This window comes from Pelobates fuscus, chromosome 2 (assembly GCF_036172605.1).
Source record: "Pelobates fuscus isolate aPelFus1 chromosome 2, aPelFus1.pri, whole genome shotgun sequence".
NCBI classification, from domain to species: domain Eukaryota; kingdom Metazoa; phylum Chordata; class Amphibia; order Anura; family Pelobatidae; genus Pelobates; species Pelobates fuscus.
The window spans coordinates 442,660,508-442,678,680 of NC_086318.1; the positions used below are offsets into that span (position 1 = coordinate 442,660,508).

Sequence of the window (18,173 nt, forward strand, 5' to 3'; positions counted from 1 at the left end):
AGGACATTTGCAAGTTCAGTTACATAGTCTACTAAAACATCTGATTGGAGTTGCAACTGCTGCGGATAATAACAACCTAGCCTGGGTGCTGTCCCAAATAGAACCTCATATGGGGACAGTGAATGCTTCCCTCTAGGTGTGTGCCTAACACTAAATAAAGCTATTGGTAGGCTTTCTGGCCAGGGCATCTTTGTTTCTTGTGACATTTTTAACATTCTGGTTTTTAGAGTGCCATTCATGCGCTCCACTTTACCACTACTTTGTGGATGGTAAGGGGTATGGAAGGCTAGAGTCACCCCTAGGGCAGTCCAAATTTCTTTAGTCACAGTTGCTGTAAAGGCTGGGCCTTGATCACTCTCAATGACTTCTGGGAGTCCGAATCTACATACAATATCTGTAAGTAGGCGCCTTGCGGTTGTTTTTGCAGTGATATTGGCCACTGGGTAGGCTTCTGGCCAGCCTGAGAACATGTCCACTATTACTAGTGCATATTCATGGGGCCCACTCTTGGGCATTTGAATGTGGTCAATTTGAATCCGCTGGAAGGGGTACATGGGCTTTGCCAGGTGTTTCGCAGGTACTTTAACTGGTCTTCCTGGATTGCATTTTGCACAAATGACACAGGCCTTGCAGAAGCTATTGATCAATGTTGTGATTCCAGGTGCTTCATAATACTTCTGTATGAGGGCGGCCATCAATTCTTTTGACAGGTGTGCAGGCCCATGTGCCCATTGGACAACTGCTGGATACAAACTTCTGGGAAGACAAAATTTGAAGTTGTTGTAATATATTCCGTCCTTTTGGACAGCTCCTTTCTTTTTCCATTTCTGGATTTCTTCAGGGGTGACTGCAGCTTGCTGTTCTCGTAAAATTCGCAAATCAGTAGGAAGAGTTTGCAAAGCAAAAATAGGGACTTCTTCTTCTTCTTGTCCGGACACTTCTTCATCCACTTCCTGCAGATCCCTGGCCGCTAGCTTAGCAGCCTGATCAGCTAAATGGTTGCCCTTTGCTTCATCTGTATCCAATTTCCCATGGGCCTTGACTTTCAAAACGGCCACTTCTTCGGGAAGTAGGAGGGCATCCATTAGCTCCTTAATTGCAGTGCTGTGTTTGACTGGTGTACCGGCGGTGGTAAGAAATCCTCTTGTCTTCCAAATTAGGCCGAAGTCATGTGCCACACCCAAAGCATATCTTGAATCTGTATAGATGTTGGCACGTTTTCCTTCGGAAATTTTGCATGCTGAAGTCAGAGCCTGTAATTCAGCTTCTTGCGCAGACATTGCTGGCGGTAAGGATGATGATTTGATGACTTCGTCTGTTGTGGTTACGGCATATCCTGTGTGATATGTTCCTCCTTCATCGGCATATCTTGATCCGTCCACAAACAGGGTAAAATCCGGATCTGGTAATGGATTCTCATGCACAGTTGGTAAGTGTACTGTTTCCATTTTCATCTGTTCAAAACAGTCATGAGGTGTTTCTGGGTCATAATCATTCTTTATGACCAGGTCTTGAAATTCCTTTTCCAGGAAATGGCGTGGCCATGCTTCCAGAAGGTCAGTTGTTGGGTATTTGGCAATACCATTTTCCTGTAGCTGTTCTTTGTTCATGGTGGCCCATAGTTTTGCCATGGGCCCAAGATCATTCCATGACCTTGTCTTCAACTTGGTAACAGGAATATGTGGGATAGCGGTATCCCAATGGCGGTAGAGGTAGTTAAGTTGTTGAGGTAGCTGGACCAAGACCATGCTATTACCTTCAGAGTCACAATAGAAGTTTTGTGCAGTGAGCTTTACATCGGTCCAGTGGTAAAGCTCATCTTCATAGCAAGGTTCGGGGGAAATGTTTGGCTTGTACCACATGGTACAGAAGGCGTAATCCGGGCCTTCACAAAGAGGTGTCTCATCTTCATAAAATGACAAATGTGGATGCATGACTTTCTTGATACATCCACAGAGCAGGTAGATGTAGGTTTCATCTGTGATAAATCCATAATAGATACCCCCCTCAGGGAGTGGAAGAAGAGTGGACGGATTAAGCACTTGACATCTTTGGATGGAAATGTTGTCAGGCAAAAGAAGATGACACTGTAGGCGCAGGTGTCTGGCTGGAGACACGTGTTTGAGCTGGACTTGGTTGATAATAGCAGAAATGTCATGAGGGGCCAAAACAACCAGAGGGTGGCCAAGGACCAGGTCCGAGGTTCTTTCTATGAGCTCTCTTGCGGCAAAAACGGCCCTGAGACAGGAAGGAGTCCCTCTGGCCACAATGTCTAGTTGACATGAGAAATATCCAATAGGCCTCTGGCGGCCTCTTAAGTCGTTCGTCTGGGTGAGAACTCCTGTTGCGTGGCCTTGTCTTTCAGAGACAAATAATTTGAAGGGTTTGGAGTAGTCAGGTAGGCCCAAGGCAGGAGCAGAAGCAATGGCACGTTTTAAAGCACCGAAATTGTCCAGAGCTTCATTGGTCAGACAGAATGGGTCAGACTTAAGAGCATCATAGAGAGGTTGCATAAGCAGAGAGGCTTCCGGGATCCATGCTCTGCAGTAGGAAATGAGGCCTAGGAAGGCATGAAGAGACTTTGAAGTCCTTGGAGGCGGAATGTCCAGAACAGCTCTTACCCGGTCCCGAGTAAGATGTCTGGTACCTTGAGATAGGCAATGTCCAAGGAAGATCACTGAAGATTGACAGAATTGTAGCTTGATGAGTGAAGCTTTGCATCCTTGTTCTGCCAAATAGCAAAGGAGACTAAGTGAGCAATTTTCAGTAGTAGGTACATCAGCTCCACAGAGTAACAAATCATCCACATACTGGAGCAGAACAACTTCTGGGTGCTCGGTTTGCCATGGATCAAGGATGGTACCCATGGCCTTTGCAAATTGACTTGGAGAATTTTGTGCCCCTTGGGGCATGACAGTCCAGGTATACTGTTGCATCTCATGAGTGAAAGCAAACAGGTATTGACAGGATGGGTCCAGTGGGACACTGAAAAAGGCATTGGCCAGGTCAATAACTGTGAAGAATTTTGCAGATGGTGGGACTCCAGAGAGCAGAGTATGGGGATTTGGTACAAGAGGGGTATCCAGGACGGTAGCTTCATTAACAGCACGGAGATCCTGGACCATCCTGTACTTCTCTGGCTCACCCTTTGGAGTTTTCTTTTTCACAGGAAATAACGGGGTGTTGCATTCAGATTTACATTTTACCAGGGCACCCTTCTCCAGGAGTGCCTTGATGTGGACAGAGATTGCAGCAGACTGTGCTGGCTTTAATGGATATTGTGGTTTTCTTGGTAGCTTAGCTCCTGGAATAAGCTTTACCACCACAGGGGGAACATTTAGGTGACCTATGTCCTCTGGGCCTGAGGACCATAACTTGGCGGGCACCTGTGTTTTTAATTCCGCTGGGAAATTGGACCTTAATTCTGCTGCTTCCTCACGGGGCTTTTCTAAATGCAGCATCAGAGGCAGGGAGCACAGGGATGATGTGTCTGATACAGATAAAGGTGTGAACATTTCTACTTGCCCGTCTGGGGTGAAGGTGATGGATGCTTGCAGGCGTGAGAGGACATCAGCACCTAACAGGTTAATTGGGCATGTGGAGGATACTACAAAGCGAGCGAGCAGGCTAGAACCAACTCGTAGTGGAGTTGTTAAAGGGCTATGTCTCGGCTGGCCATCCACTCCAACACAAGAGACATCAATATTTGACAGAAAAGATGGGTCTGGCAGGTCTTGTTCTCGCAGAACACTACGGGCTGCACCTGTGTCAACAAGAAATGTGGTGGGGTGGCCTTCAATGGGCAAAGTCACTGTGGCAAGTGGCCCCCCTTTATCCCCTGTAGACACTGCCATTACAGGGGTTACAGACACAGGCTTGCCAGCTTCCTAATAATCTGGTTCTTCAACAATCGGAACCTTTTTCTCGGTCTTGGGGCCTGGGGCAGGCTTGGAGAACTTTTTGGGTGCCCCTGGTTCCCTTTTAGGTTCCGGACAGTCACTTCGGTAGTGTCCCTGAGCCCCACAATTAAAACAAATTACATCCTCTAACTTGACTCCCTTGGTGCCGGAGGTGATGGGGGTAGCGTGGGCCACCATGAGGGGAGCTGGATTGGATCTCCTTGGGGCCTGAACAGATTCCAGACCTCTAGCAACTAAAAGCAGGGTATCCAGGGGAACAACCTTATATTCAGGGCGTGCAGCAATGATTCCCTTACGTATAGAGTCTTTAACACCTTGGACAAACGCACCTGACAGCATTTGTGAATGAATTTTGTCAGTGAGATCAAATCCTAAATCTGTGAACATTTGATACAGTCTTGCATGGAACCTTTCAACTGATTCTCCTTTATCTTGAATAACATCAGTGAGGCCAGCAGCCTGATCTGCAAGTTTGTCTTTAGCCCATTCTCTTAATTGGGTGCAAAAGGTTACCCCGGAGGGGTAATCAACATCACTGGAAAGCAGATCTGTACTGAGGTGACGGGCCATGCTCGGCCAGTATGCATCTCCTGCTTTAATAGCACAAATGCTCAGCAAATCACGCCATGCGGCGGAATAGGTCTTTTGAATTTGAACTATCCCTCGGTAAAAAGGCATAGGCTGTTTTTCTGGGTCGGGGAGCGATTTCATTAATGCGCTAGCTTGAGTGGGGTTAAAGGCAACATATTTAGGAGGGGTCCGTTCACCCCGGCCCTTGTGTCCAAAGGGATCATCGATGGAACGATGAGTTGAGGCTCCCGCAGCGGCTCCTGCAGCCTCCGACGAGTCCTGGGATGAACTATCCTCATCTCTCTCATCTAATTCTATGATCTGAGCTTTCTTTCGTGCAGGGCCCGGGTAAGGTGACAGGACCGGAGGATGAGCGGGGGTCCCAGATGCGGGGGTGGCCAGCGAGTCATAACCGGGGGATAGGTAGTCACCGGGAATTACCGGCATCAGGGCTGTACTGGGGGCCGCCTTATTAGTGGCCGGAAAGGGTAATGTATTAGGATTAAGGGAAGAAGTGGCGGCCATATTGGATGAGGGCACATCCGAGGCAGACTGTGCCGGACTGGGCATGACCGGAACCTGGGGAGTGGCTTGGGGAAGGGGTAGTGGATATCCGGGATAAGGCAGGGTCATGGGATATGGGAAGGGGTAGGGCCAGGCTGGGGAGGGGAAGGAGGTGGGATATTGGACTGGGGTGGAGATGGGAGGGGACGGAGAGGGATTGGTAGGGGTGGGTGGAGGGGGAGGAGTTGGGGCGAGGGTGGAAGAGGTGGTTAGTTGGGCGGATGAGGAGGGGAGGGGATCATGAACGGAGAGGGAGCGTAGGGAAGGAATGGCAGATGAAATGTTAGGGAGAGGTACAGCAGGTAGCGTAGGGATGGATGAGGATGATGGGAATGTTAGGGACGGGGAGGGGGAAAAGAAAGATCCATCAGAATTCAGGACCGGGCAAACAGGGGAGGTGGCGGGATGGGTGTTAGGAGGATTGGGAGTGGGGAACATAGTCAGCTGGCTATCACCTACTGCTGACTGAACCTTGGGGATAGACGTCCCCTGGGCGCCACTTTGGGGCGCTGGCTGAGGGTAGACCCCAGCAACACAATTCTGATGATACACAAACAATTTCACACCTTTGTGATTTATTTCTTCCTCAACCCAACCTTCTAGCTGAATAGCCTTCGCTACTCTGTACCATGCTTCAGCAGTCTTTAATAAACCATTATCCGTAAGCTTGCCTTTCATTTCTGCCAGTAACTTACGCCAACTTTCTGGTTGCAATCTTCCACCCGTTGGTACAGTAATTTTACATACTTTTGCAATCTTTACAACACCTTTAACCATCTCCTCACCCTCTCTGTTTTCTACCAAATCACGTGCTAACCAGCCCTTACTGGGCTTACCCAAATCCTGCCCCATAATCCCCCTACCCCTATACCAGCGTCCTAGATATAGAGAGAGAGAGAGAGAAAACTGAGCAAGAACGTCTACAATGCTCGACTGCCACCTGAGAACCGTGGGACTTTCTCAGATGCGTCTTCCCAAAACGTAGACTAGTCACTGAATCCGCCTACCCGGGGTGGTAGACACGGATTGGAGCGAGGTGAGAAGTGTGTGACCAATCACTTCTCTTTTAAGAGGAATGGGAGTGGATAGTATAATAATATAGGAAGTATAGAAAAGATGAAAGGCAAGGAAAATCCTTAGAGATAGACACAGGAGTTCATGAGACTCCTAATTAGACAAACAAGACGACAATACAATTGAAATACAGTGCATGCATCACAGTACAAATGAAATCAACAATAATCCCTTTTCCTTTGACATGTGCTTACTCCAAAGTCACCTCCCTCAATCTCGTAGTGTCCCCGCTCGGAGAATGACTTCCTCAAGTCTCACTATCACAATTAAATAATCAGTGGACCTTCAACTCAACTAGAGCTGGATGGTCCGGGTCAGGACGTCCCCAACTCAACTAGAGCTGGATGGTCCGGGTCAGGACGTCCCCAACTCAACTAGAGCTGGATGGTCCGGGTCAGGACGTCCCCAACTCAACTAGAGCTGGATGGTCCGGGTCAGGACGTCCCCAACTCAACTAGAGCTGGATGGTCCGAAAGCGCACAGTGAAGCTAGCTAGGCTATCAAAGTGACACAAAATTGGATCACAGGAAACTATGATTTTACACAGATCCCACAGTTCCACAAACTTCTTTTTCCATACAGCCACAGCCACGAGGCTCCTAAAAGAAGTAAACAGGCAACAGAAGACCCCCAGGAACACATCCACAGGTCAACCCCCCTTTATCCCAAAAAGGGTAAAATACAAACAGATAGACAAATATACTGAAAATCCAGGCAAGTCCCCTCAGGTCCGCCCCCCTTTATCCCAAAATGGGGAAACAGACAAACAATTCAGACACACCCAGGCAACAGATAGACTAAAATGCAGGTAAACAAGTGAGTAACGAGGCACCGGGCAAGATATTACCTGTCTTTGATGTCCTCCCGGGAAGCAGTCACAGACACGTGGACGGGTCAATCAAAGGGGCCGGAACATACCGGTGGCTCTGCAGAAGTCTCTACCGTGTACCTGGAGGTGATCAATCTCCTTTCCTTCCCCCCGGATTCCTCCGTCCACCCTTGTCTTCCTTAGGACGGCTCACCGGCCGGACATAGCCCGATGCCCCACGTTGGGCGCCAAGTTGTTATGGTACTTTTTGAAAGTAAACCAAAATGTTCAAATGTCTATCTGTTCCTGTCCAAATCAATAAAATTAAATTGCGTATATACGCTGAAGTAATTAAGTCTGACACACGAGGTTCAGGTTAAAATAACTTCGAGAAAGTTTATTGGCAAGTGCAAGAAAAGCGGGCGCGCAGGCCCTTTTAAGAGGCATTTTGCGTCATCATTGATTATTAGAATATCAGCAAATAAACATCATCAATTGGATTAATTGTTAAGTGTCGGTGTTAGTGTCTTACCTATTGGTTCAAAAATAAAGAGGTTAGTCCCGTGCCCACCCATCAGAGGTGGGATTATTCTGGACACGGGTGGGGATAAGGGGGTCCTAAGCGTCATTTTACACGGTCAATGATATCAGGCTTCATGTCCAGGTGCAAGGTCTCTTATGAATAGAACATTTCATTACTACTGTGTTCTGTGGCCTTCAAACTATACTATCTTACAAGTTCTAAGGAGTAGCCAGCAAGTCTTAAGGAGTAACCAGCACCTCCTGGTATTTGTCCTTGTAGGAAAACACAGTCTTTGTCTACCATACTAATTGGGTTGAGAAGTTCAGTCACGTAATGTAGTTTTAAAATGAACAAGTTAAGTCATGAGGACAAAATGGAGGATTGAAAGAGTCAGGTTAGGGCAGTGATGGCGAACCTATGGCACGCGTGCCACAGGTGGCACGCCGAGCCCTCTCTGTGGGCACGCGGCCACAGGTCCGCCATCACTGCAGAATAGGCGCCTGCCTGCCCGAAACGACAGGCGCCTATTCTGCTTCCGGGTCGGGAGGCAGGGGGAGGGATCTGTGTAGCAGCTCCCCCGGTCCTCCCGCGCGATGCTGTGTGGAGCGTTGCCGAGCGTTACCATGGCAACGCTCCACACAGCATCGCGCGGGAGGACAGGGGGAGCTCATGGCAACGCTCCACACAGCATCGCGCGGGAGGACAGGGGGAGCTGCTACACAGATCCCTCCCCCTGCAGTACTTACCACCACCGGACCACCAGGGATGGCTGTGCCCCCCCCCACACTTCATTGGAGGTAAAAAGGAGGGGGTGGGATACTAACACACCACCCCTACCCCCCCCAGAAGTACCCTTACTCCCCCAGCACCACCCCTACCCACCACAGCACCCTACCCACCACAGCACCACCCCTACCCCCCCAGAAGTACCCTTACCCCCCTGCAGCACCACCCCTACCCACCACAGCACCCTACCCACCACAGCACCACCCCTACCCCCCACAGCACCACCCTACCCCCCCCCAGCAGCACCCTACCCCCCAGCACCACCCCTACCCACCACAGCACCCTACCCACCACAGCACCACCCCTACCCCCCAGCAGCACCACCCCCCCCCCAGCAGCACCCTACCCCCCCAGCAGCACCCTACCCCCCCAGCACCACCCCTACCCACCACAGCCTCACCCCTACCCCCCACAACACCACCCCTACCCACCACAGCACCCTACCCACCCCCCAGCAGCACCCTACCCCCCCAGCACCCTACCCACCACAGCACCACCCTTACCCCCCACAGCACCACCCTACCCCCCAGCACCCCCCAGCCCCCCAGCACCCCCCACCCCCCCAGCACCACCCTACCCCCCAGCACCACCCCACCCCCCAGCACCACCGTACCCCCCCAGCAGCACCCCACCCCCCCAGCAGCACCCTACCCCCCCAGCACCACCCCACACCCCCAGCACCACCCCACCCCCCCAGCACCACCCCTACCCACCACAGCACCACCCCTACCCACCACAGCAACACCCCACCCCACCCCCCAGCAGCACCCCTACCCACCACAGCACCTCCCCACCCCCCCAGCAGCACCCCTACCCCCCCAGAAGTACCCCTACCCCCCAGAAGTACCCCTACCCCCCAGCAGTACCCCTACTCCTCCACAACATTACCCCTACTCCCCCACACACAGTACCCCTACTCCCCCACACACAGTACCCCTACTCCCCCACACACAGTACCCCTACCCCCCCACACAGTACCCCTTACCCCCCACAGCACAGCACCCCTCTCACACACATACAGCACCCCTCTCACACACATACAGCACCCCCCACACACACACACACACACACAGCACCCCCCCCCCACACACACAGCACCCCCCCCCACACACACAGCACCCCCCCCCCACACACACACAGCACCCCCCCAAACACACACACAGCACCCCCAAACACACACACAGCACCCCCCCAAACACACACACAGCACCCCCCCAAACACACACACAGCACCCCCCCAAACACACAGCACTCCCCCCACACACACCCAGCACTCCCCCCACACACACCCAGCACTCCCCCCACACACACCCAGCACTCCCCCCACACACACCCAGCACTCCCCCCACACACACCCAGCACTCCCCCCACACACACCCAGCACTCCCCCCACACACACCCAGCACTCCCCCCACACACACCCAGCACTCCCCCCACACACACCCAGCACTCCCCCACACACACCCAGCACTCCCCCACACACACCCAGCACTCCCCCCCCACACACAGCACCCCCCCACACACACACAGCACCCCCCCACACACACACAGCACCCCCCCACACACACACAGCACCCCCCCACACACACACAGCACCCCCCACACACACACAGCACCCCTCATACACACACACAGCACCCCTCATTTACACATACAACACGCACCCTCCCCCACACACACGCACCCCCCCCCCACACACACACGCAATTGCCGTGTTGGCACTTTAAGGAAAAAAAAGTTGGCATGTATTGCGGTTTCGGCACTCGGGCTCAAAAAGGTTCGCCATCACTGGGTTAGGGGGACAAAATGGAGGAGGAAGTCACAGTATAAAGTTAAAATGGAGTTAGTACAATAATTCAATACAGTACAATAATAATTTTTAATAATTCCACATCAACTGTATACATCTGGCATGGGTACCAATGGCAATACCGGTGACTGTATACATCTGGCATGTGTACCAACAGCAATACCGGTGACTGTATACATCTGGCCTGGGTACCAACGGCAATACCGGTGACAGTATACATCAGGTCTGGGTACCAACGGCAATACCGGTGACTGTATACATCTGGCATGGGTACCAACAGCCATACCGGTGACTGTATACATCTGGCATGGGTACCAACAGCAATATCGCTGACTGTATACATCTGGCATGGGTACCAACAGCAATACCGGTGACTGTATACATCTGGCATGGGTACCAATGGCAATACCTGTGACTGTATACATCTGGCATGTGTACCAACAGCAATACCGGTGACTGTATACATCTGGCCTGGGTACCAATGGCAATACTGGTGACTGTATACATCAGGCCTGGGTACCAACGGCAATAGTGGTGACTGTATAAATCAGGCCTGGGTACCAATGGCAATACCGGTGACTGTATACATCTAGCTTGGGTAATGATGGGACAGGTTTCTGAATATGCAGATCCAGGAAAGGACAGATACACCTTAATTCTAATGTAAAGTGTTTGTGTTTTATCTCCACCTATTGCTTCATCCGGTTTATAAATGTTTTATATAATTATTGAGGATAATTCTTGGTCATTAACAAAGTGTTTTCCTTTCGCAGATTCCCAGTCAGAAGATGACCCTTCCCCCATTAAACGGCCTCGATTACTAGACAGCGAGGACAGGCCCGACAGCAGCAGCCGGTCTAAACAGAAGAGTCGCCGCCGGTGCTTCCGCTGCCAAATAAAATTGGAGCTGGTACAGCAGGAACTGGGATCGTGTCGCTGTGGTAAGCCATTCCCACTGCGCTTCTTAATAAGATTTTGTAAAAGTCTCATTTATTCAGGAAGCCGTACAGGGAGATCACTAGGACTAGCATGATGTATGCAATATTCACCCCAGCAAGTATTAAATAGCAAATACCGAGGGGATGAAGATTATAAACAGTCTAGATAACTACAGCAAAAATAGAGTGGTACATTTTTATAGGGCAGTTTAGATGAAAATTATACTGTGAGGTTTATGATCAAGACTGCAGAAATGTGGCATCTTTTTAGTTTAATGTGTTGTTTACACCAGCCACGGCTCTTTCTATAGACATTTCATGTTCGTGGCTCCAAGATGAGTAATTGTAAATTAAAGCGATTAAATTTCCATTGAAAATGGTGAGCCTTCATCCACTCATCAATGATGTCATTGTGGACTACACCAAATATTAGGGCTGTTAGACGGGACCCATCGTGTCTGAAAAGTTGGAGATACTATTGGGGTGATCATATTGTAGTATAGGCTACTGCTGCCCAGTGACTGCCTGTAATGGAACCCAATCTATTGGGGTGATCATATTGTAGTATAGGCTACTGCCCCCCAGTGACTGCCTGTAATGGAACCCAATCTATTGGGGCGATTATATTGTTGTATAGGCTACTGCTGCCCAGTGACTGCCTGTAATGGAACCCAAACTATTGGGGTGATCATATTGTAGTATAGGCTACTGCTGCCCAGTGACTGCCTGTAATGGAACCCAATCTATTGGGGTGATCATATTGTTGTATAGGCTACTGCCGCCCAGTGACTGCCTGTAATGGAACCCAATCTATTGGGGCGATCATATTGTTGTATAGGCTACTGCCCCCCAGTGACTGCCTGTAATGGAACCCAATCTATTGGAGTGATCATATTGTAGTATAGGCTACTGCCCCCCAGTGACTGCCTGTAATGGAACCCAATCTATTGGGGCGATTATATTGTAGTATAGGCTACTGCCGCCCAGTGACTGCCTGTAATGGAACCCAATCTATTGGAGTGATCATATTGTAGTATAGGCTACTGCCACCCAGTGACTGCCTGTAATGGAACCCAATCTATTGGGGCGATCATATTGTTGTATAAGCTACTGCCGCCCAGTGACTGCCTGTAATGGAACCCAATCTATTGGAGTGATCATATTGTAGTATAGGCTACTGCCCCCCAGTGACTGCCTGTAATGGAACCCAATCTATTAGGGTGATCATATTGTAAAATAGGCTATTGCTGCCCAGTGACTGTCTTTAATGGAAGCCAATCTAACCCAATCCATAGCAAGGTGAGAGAGCCCTGTGTATCAGCCCTTATTGAGATAACATCTGATAAGATGTTAAACATTGTGTGCTATGAGTGGATTATTTGGTGCATACAAATCAGAGATCCATGAGGTTTGAAAGTATCCAAAGACTATAGTATACAGGGTGGTGATGGGATGTCATACACTAGATGGCGCCCTATGCAAGTAATGAATGGCGTCTCATAGACTGTGTGATATATTGGAGAATATGGCTAAATTCAGTCATTATTTTAATTATGGTTAATAAAGTGATCTAAAAAGTCACAATTCCCTTATAATAAATTCTGTCATTTTTCACAGATAATTCCTTTTTAGAAAACCATCAAAATTTATAGTGGTGGGAAAAAGTTTCTATCTGATAAATCCATGAATCCATCGTATCCACAAAAAAATGACACTTATTAAAAATGATGGCCACAGTGCAGAAAGATCACAACCGATGAGAAAACCTGACAGATTTACTAAATTATGCCATTTATTTGATGAACATTAGGTGGAAATGTCAGAGACACATTGATAAATGTACACAGTGTGGGTTTAGGGGTTAGGGAGTATCTGTCACGGTTCCGCAGGATTCTGTTGGCGTGGCCGCACAGCAACACAGCGGTCACGCCGACAGAAACAATAAATACTTACCTTGCTTGCAGCAAACCGCTACCCGACCGCCTTCCGTCCCTGTCGCCAGTGTGCGCGGCTGCTGCGGTTCCGGTTTTAATAAGGCCTTTTAATAAGGTTAAGGTTTATTAAGGCTTTTAATAAGGCCTTTGCCCACATTAAAGATGGCGCTTATGTTCGTGCGACGTCACGTCATAGACGTGCACACACGTTTTGGGGTGAGAGGCCACATACAGCCAATTACAGCTTCAAGGGGGTTATTTAAACCCAAATTGACTTTTGATAAGTGCCCTGTCGTGGTTTCCCTATGATGGTTTATCCGAGAGTGTGTTCCTGATTGTGTTTTTCTGGTTTTTGACTTTGGCTCCGTTTTGGCTTTCCTGAATTCTTATATCCTTGAATTTTATCTTTTCCTAATCGTTGTGTCTCATTCTTTGTCCCTGACCTCGGCAAGTATTTTGACTATTCTCGGATACGTTAAGTCTGGACATTCTAAGGTCCGGTTAGACGTTATCCTAAGTCATAGGTGTGATGCTATTTCTGCGTGTTGGATCAACAGTAATCCTGACATTACGACATGGCCAGAGAATTGTGTCAGCACATAGTTGCTTGCAAAATTAAACTGGAGGATAATGATTACCGCATGGATCAATTTGCCCAGGCTTTTAATGCTCTTCTAATACATACGGCTCATTTACAGTCTGCTGTCCCTCTGGCAATTACACCCCCTACTGTACCTACACCTGTAGTATATAAGGCACCTACTTTCTCCCTATCACCTCCCCTGCATTTTGAAGGTAATATTCAAGAATGTCGGGGATATCTTCATCAGATTGAGTACCATTTTGAAGCCTCACCTGGGTTCTTTCCCACGGATAGAGCTAAAATTGGGTACTTAATGAACCAACTAAAGGTAAAGCCTTAGCTTGGTCCAATCCATTATGGGAAAGTGATAGGACTATTGCCTGTAATTACCAGGAATTCCTGGCGGAATTTAAATTAACGTTTGAACCATTAGGAAGGTAGGATGACGCTTCCACTGCCCTAATGTGTATCAAACAAGGGAACCGGTTTGTCTCAGATTATGCCATAGAATTCTGCACCCTGGCTTCTAAGGTAGACTGGACTAATAGCGGATTAATCTCTGGATTTAAAGAGGGATTATCCGAAGCTATACTTGGTGAAATTGCTGCCAAAGAACTACCAGGGAGGTTAAATTAATACATCACGTATGTGATGCATATAGATAACCGACTTGGGAACAGGGAGATGACAAGAAATAGAACCAGACGTATGAATATGTCACTGGCACCTCACTTTTCCAAACCTGTTGCCCCTGGCCTTTCTGTACAGTCTGAACCTGAACCTGTGCAGTCAGGGGTTACATGACTGTCAGAGGCAAAAAAACTGTTTAGGTTTATTGGGCCCTTTAAAATAATTTGCAGGATTAATCCTGTGTCTTATTCACTGTCTCTCCTCACCTTTCTTCGTAGAAGAAACCTAAATATTATGACTGTTCTCGGATACGTTAAGACCGGCCATTCTAACGTCCGGTTAGACGTTATCCTAAGTCGTAGGTGTGATACTATTTCTGCATGCTGGATCAACAGTAATCCTGACAGTGTCTATATTAGGTGATACTGTATGATAGTGTGTGTCTGTGTTACACAGTGAGAGATTGGGGGCTAGGGAGTGTCTATATTAGGTGATGCTGTATGATATAGTGTGTGTGTGTGTTTGTGTGCACAGAGAGAGATTGGGGGTTAGGGAGTGTCTATATTAGGTGATGCTGTATGATATAGTGTGTGTGTGTGTGTTTGTGTGCACAGTGAGAGATTGGGGGCTAGGGAGTGTCTATATTAGGTGATGCTGTATGATATAGTGTGTGTGTGTGTTTGTGTACACAGTGAGAGATTGGGGGTTAGGGAGTGTCTATATTAGGTGATGCTGTATGATATAGTGTGTGTGTGTGTTTACACAGTGAGAGATTGGGGGCTAGGGAGTGTCTATATTAGGTGATGCTGTATGATATAGTGTGTGTGTGTGTTTGTGTGCACAGTGAGAGATTGGGGGTTAGGGAGTGTCTATATTAGGTGATGCTGTATGATATAGTGTGTGTGTGTGTGTGTGTGTGTGCACACAGAGAGAGATTGGGGGTTAGGGAGTGTCTATATTAGGTGATGCTGTATGATATAGTGTGTGTGTGTGTTTGTGTGCACAGAGAGAGATTGGGGGTTAGGGAGTGTCTATATTAGGTGATGCTGTATGATATAGTGTGTGTGTGTGTGTTTGTGTGCACAGTGAGAGATTGGGGGCTAGGGAGTGTCTATATTAGGTGATGCTGTATGATATAGTGTGTGTGTGTGTGTTTGTGTACACAGTGAGAGATTGGGGGTTAGGGAGTGTCTATATTAGGTGATGCTGTATGATATAGTGTGTGTGTGTGTTTGTGTACACAGTGAGAGATTGGGGGTTAGGGAGTGTCTATATTAGGTGATGCTGTATGATATAGTGTGTGTGTGTGTTTGTGTACACAGTGAGAGATTGGGGGTTAGGGAGTGTCTATATTAGGTGATGCTGTATGATATAGTGTGTGTGTGTGTGTTTGTGTACACAGTGAGAGATTGGGGGTTAGGGAGTGTCTATATTAGGTGATGCTGTATGATATAGTGTGTGTGTGTGTTTGTGTACACAGTGAGAGATTGGGGGCTAGGGAGTGTCTATATTAGGTGATGCTGTATGATATAGTGTGTGTGTGTGTTTGTGTGCACAGTGAGAGATTGGGGGTTAGGGAGTGTCTATATTAGGTGATGCTGTATGATATAGTGTGTGTGTGTGTTTGTGTACACAGTGAGAGATTGGGGGCTAGGGAGTGTCTATATTAGGTGATGCTGTATGATATAGTGTGTGTGTGTGTGTACACAGAGAGAGATTGGGGGTTAGGGAGTGTCTATATTAGGTGATGCTGTATGATAGAGTGTGTGTGTGTGTACACAGAGAGAGATTGGGGGTTAGGGAGTGTCTATATTAGGTGATGCTGTATGATATAGTGTGTGTACACAATAAGAGATTGGGGGCTAGGGCTTGAATGCATCTTTTTTACTTGTTTACTCATTTGTCTTTGTTGCGGACTGTTTCGCTCACAAGAGGGTAAAACCTGTTTAGGCAATAATCCCCTTCCAGATAGACAAGCAGCTACTGCAACCACCAATCTCCCGAACTGCAAACTGCACAAATTCACCAACTCCCGAACAAGAGACACACGAACACTGGAAGCAGCCGAACAGGAAAAGCCCTATGAACAGCTTACACTCCTGGCAATCGGCATACAATCAAATTCCCCCCAAGAATCAGACAACACTTCACTTTGAGGGTTAAGCAGGAACTCCCTGATTTATTCACACACCTGTCTTATAAAGGATTCTCCCATGCAAGGGATGGACTTACAACAATTACACAATACACCAATCACACATGAGTTACCTCCCACAATGCCTCACAATCCCTCCTCTCTGCCCTGGAGATAATTGGGAAAGGAATCTAATTATCTCCAAGGACAGAGGCAAAACTCCATTACCCATATGGCAGACAAAAAGACAGTAAAATACATAAAATTGCATACTGATACATTTAGTACATAAAACACACATTTCTACATATCCCCAGATAGCTTAGATCTGAGCGCACATTATTAGGTGAATGGCACTCAGATCACACGAATACAGTTTAATTGCCATGGAGCCATGGAGTCTTTAATTACACGAATAGGCTCCATGGCATAGCTATCTGGGTTAAAACATTCCCCCAACATAAAATCCCGAGTTTACATACATTCGTTAGATCGGTACGAATTGGAACCGGGGGCTGGAGGCTCAGCGGTGCTTAGCTGACACAGTGTCCGGGTTTGGCGCATGAAAGCCGGGGAGATCCAGAACACCGCCATCGTGTGGCGGCTAGGTGTAACCGCAACCACCCAGTAACAGTCAATTAAGCTGCGGTTAACCGCAGCTACTGGGTGGTCAATTGCCGGCACACGCTCGTTAAGCCGCGGTTAACCGCGGCTTCAGAGAGGTAAATGGAGGGCACACGCCAGCTTCTGGGTGGCCAATTAACGGCGCCGGCCGGCTTCCCACGGCTCTGGGGAGGCTAAGAAAGGGCTGTTTGTTCGGTAGATAGAATCTACCGAACGGCTGTGCAGAAAGGAAGGAATAAATCTTTCTGCACAGTAAAATTAACAGTTTAACTGCTGGTCCATAATCCAAAGGCAGCAGGCGGGCAACCAGGCTTCTCCAGTTCACAGTGGCGAGGTTGGTTTTGCCACAGTCTTGTTTTGTGGATGTAACCTATGGTAAAATCACCCGTTAACTAAATGCAATACATAGTGGCTGAATGGAAGATTATTTTGTCACTTTACAGAAAGTCCCCATTGTGTAAGGCTGGAGTAACATTGTGATACATAAGAAAATGGCATTTTCGTACAAAAGTGGTGTAAACGTGAATGTGCCCATTTTTTACATAACCCCCGTGTGGCATGCACTAGGATCTGATCGGTTATGTATTATGTGCACAGTCTGCATTTTAATATGTGTGAGATTTTCCTGAAAATAACCGTTTAAATAAAAAGGGTCCTTTCCTTTTAAGATGTTATGTGGGATCACGAACATTCGGGATACATTGTGCTTTTAGTGGACATTCCATAAGAAATAATATGAAAACCGAGATTTGTATTTTTTTCATGTTTTGCTTTTCTGAAATTCCCGATATTGGTCTGTTATTTTTCTGTTTATAGCTGAATAATCACCATAAATGCTCATCAAAATGGTTTAGCCAGGAGCCAAAAATCATATTAATAAGATAATAAAATGATATAATTAATTTCCTAATTTACAGTTGCCCTAGATAGTCAAGAAGTAACGTCTTGAGATCCGCCGAGCCCCTAGGAATTCCCTGCATCAGACACAATTTTGGCTTCCAGCGGACTCGCCGCTGCGCACAGTTTAATGAAGTCTCTAGCCTTTTATATCTCATTAGATATGTATTAAAGCATTTTGCCCATTTTGGTAAAGTTATACAATAAATAAACCCAGTAACGTGAAGCAGAGAGAATTCTAGGATCAGCTGTGTAAGCTTTTATTTCCAAAATACAGATACTATAGATTTAGCACGCGGTCCTAGGATTTGGACACATTCGAAACAAGGATACTGGTAGTTTTCACCAAGCAATTGTTAAGTTAATAAAAAAGTTTTT

General features: G+C 47.7%; 1 protein-coding gene across 1 annotated transcript in view; it reads left to right on the top strand.

Annotated features, from left to right (window-relative positions):
• Positions 1 to 18,173, top strand: part of ZFAND3 (zinc finger AN1-type containing 3) — a 270,967-nt gene that overhangs the window by 198,165 nt on the left and 54,629 nt on the right. Inside the window, exon 5 of the mRNA XM_063444125.1 lies at positions 10,829 to 10,996. Coding sequence (XP_063300195.1) covers positions 10,829 to 10,996 — 168 coding nt within the window. The remainder of the gene's footprint in view (positions 1 to 10,828; positions 10,997 to 18,173) is intronic.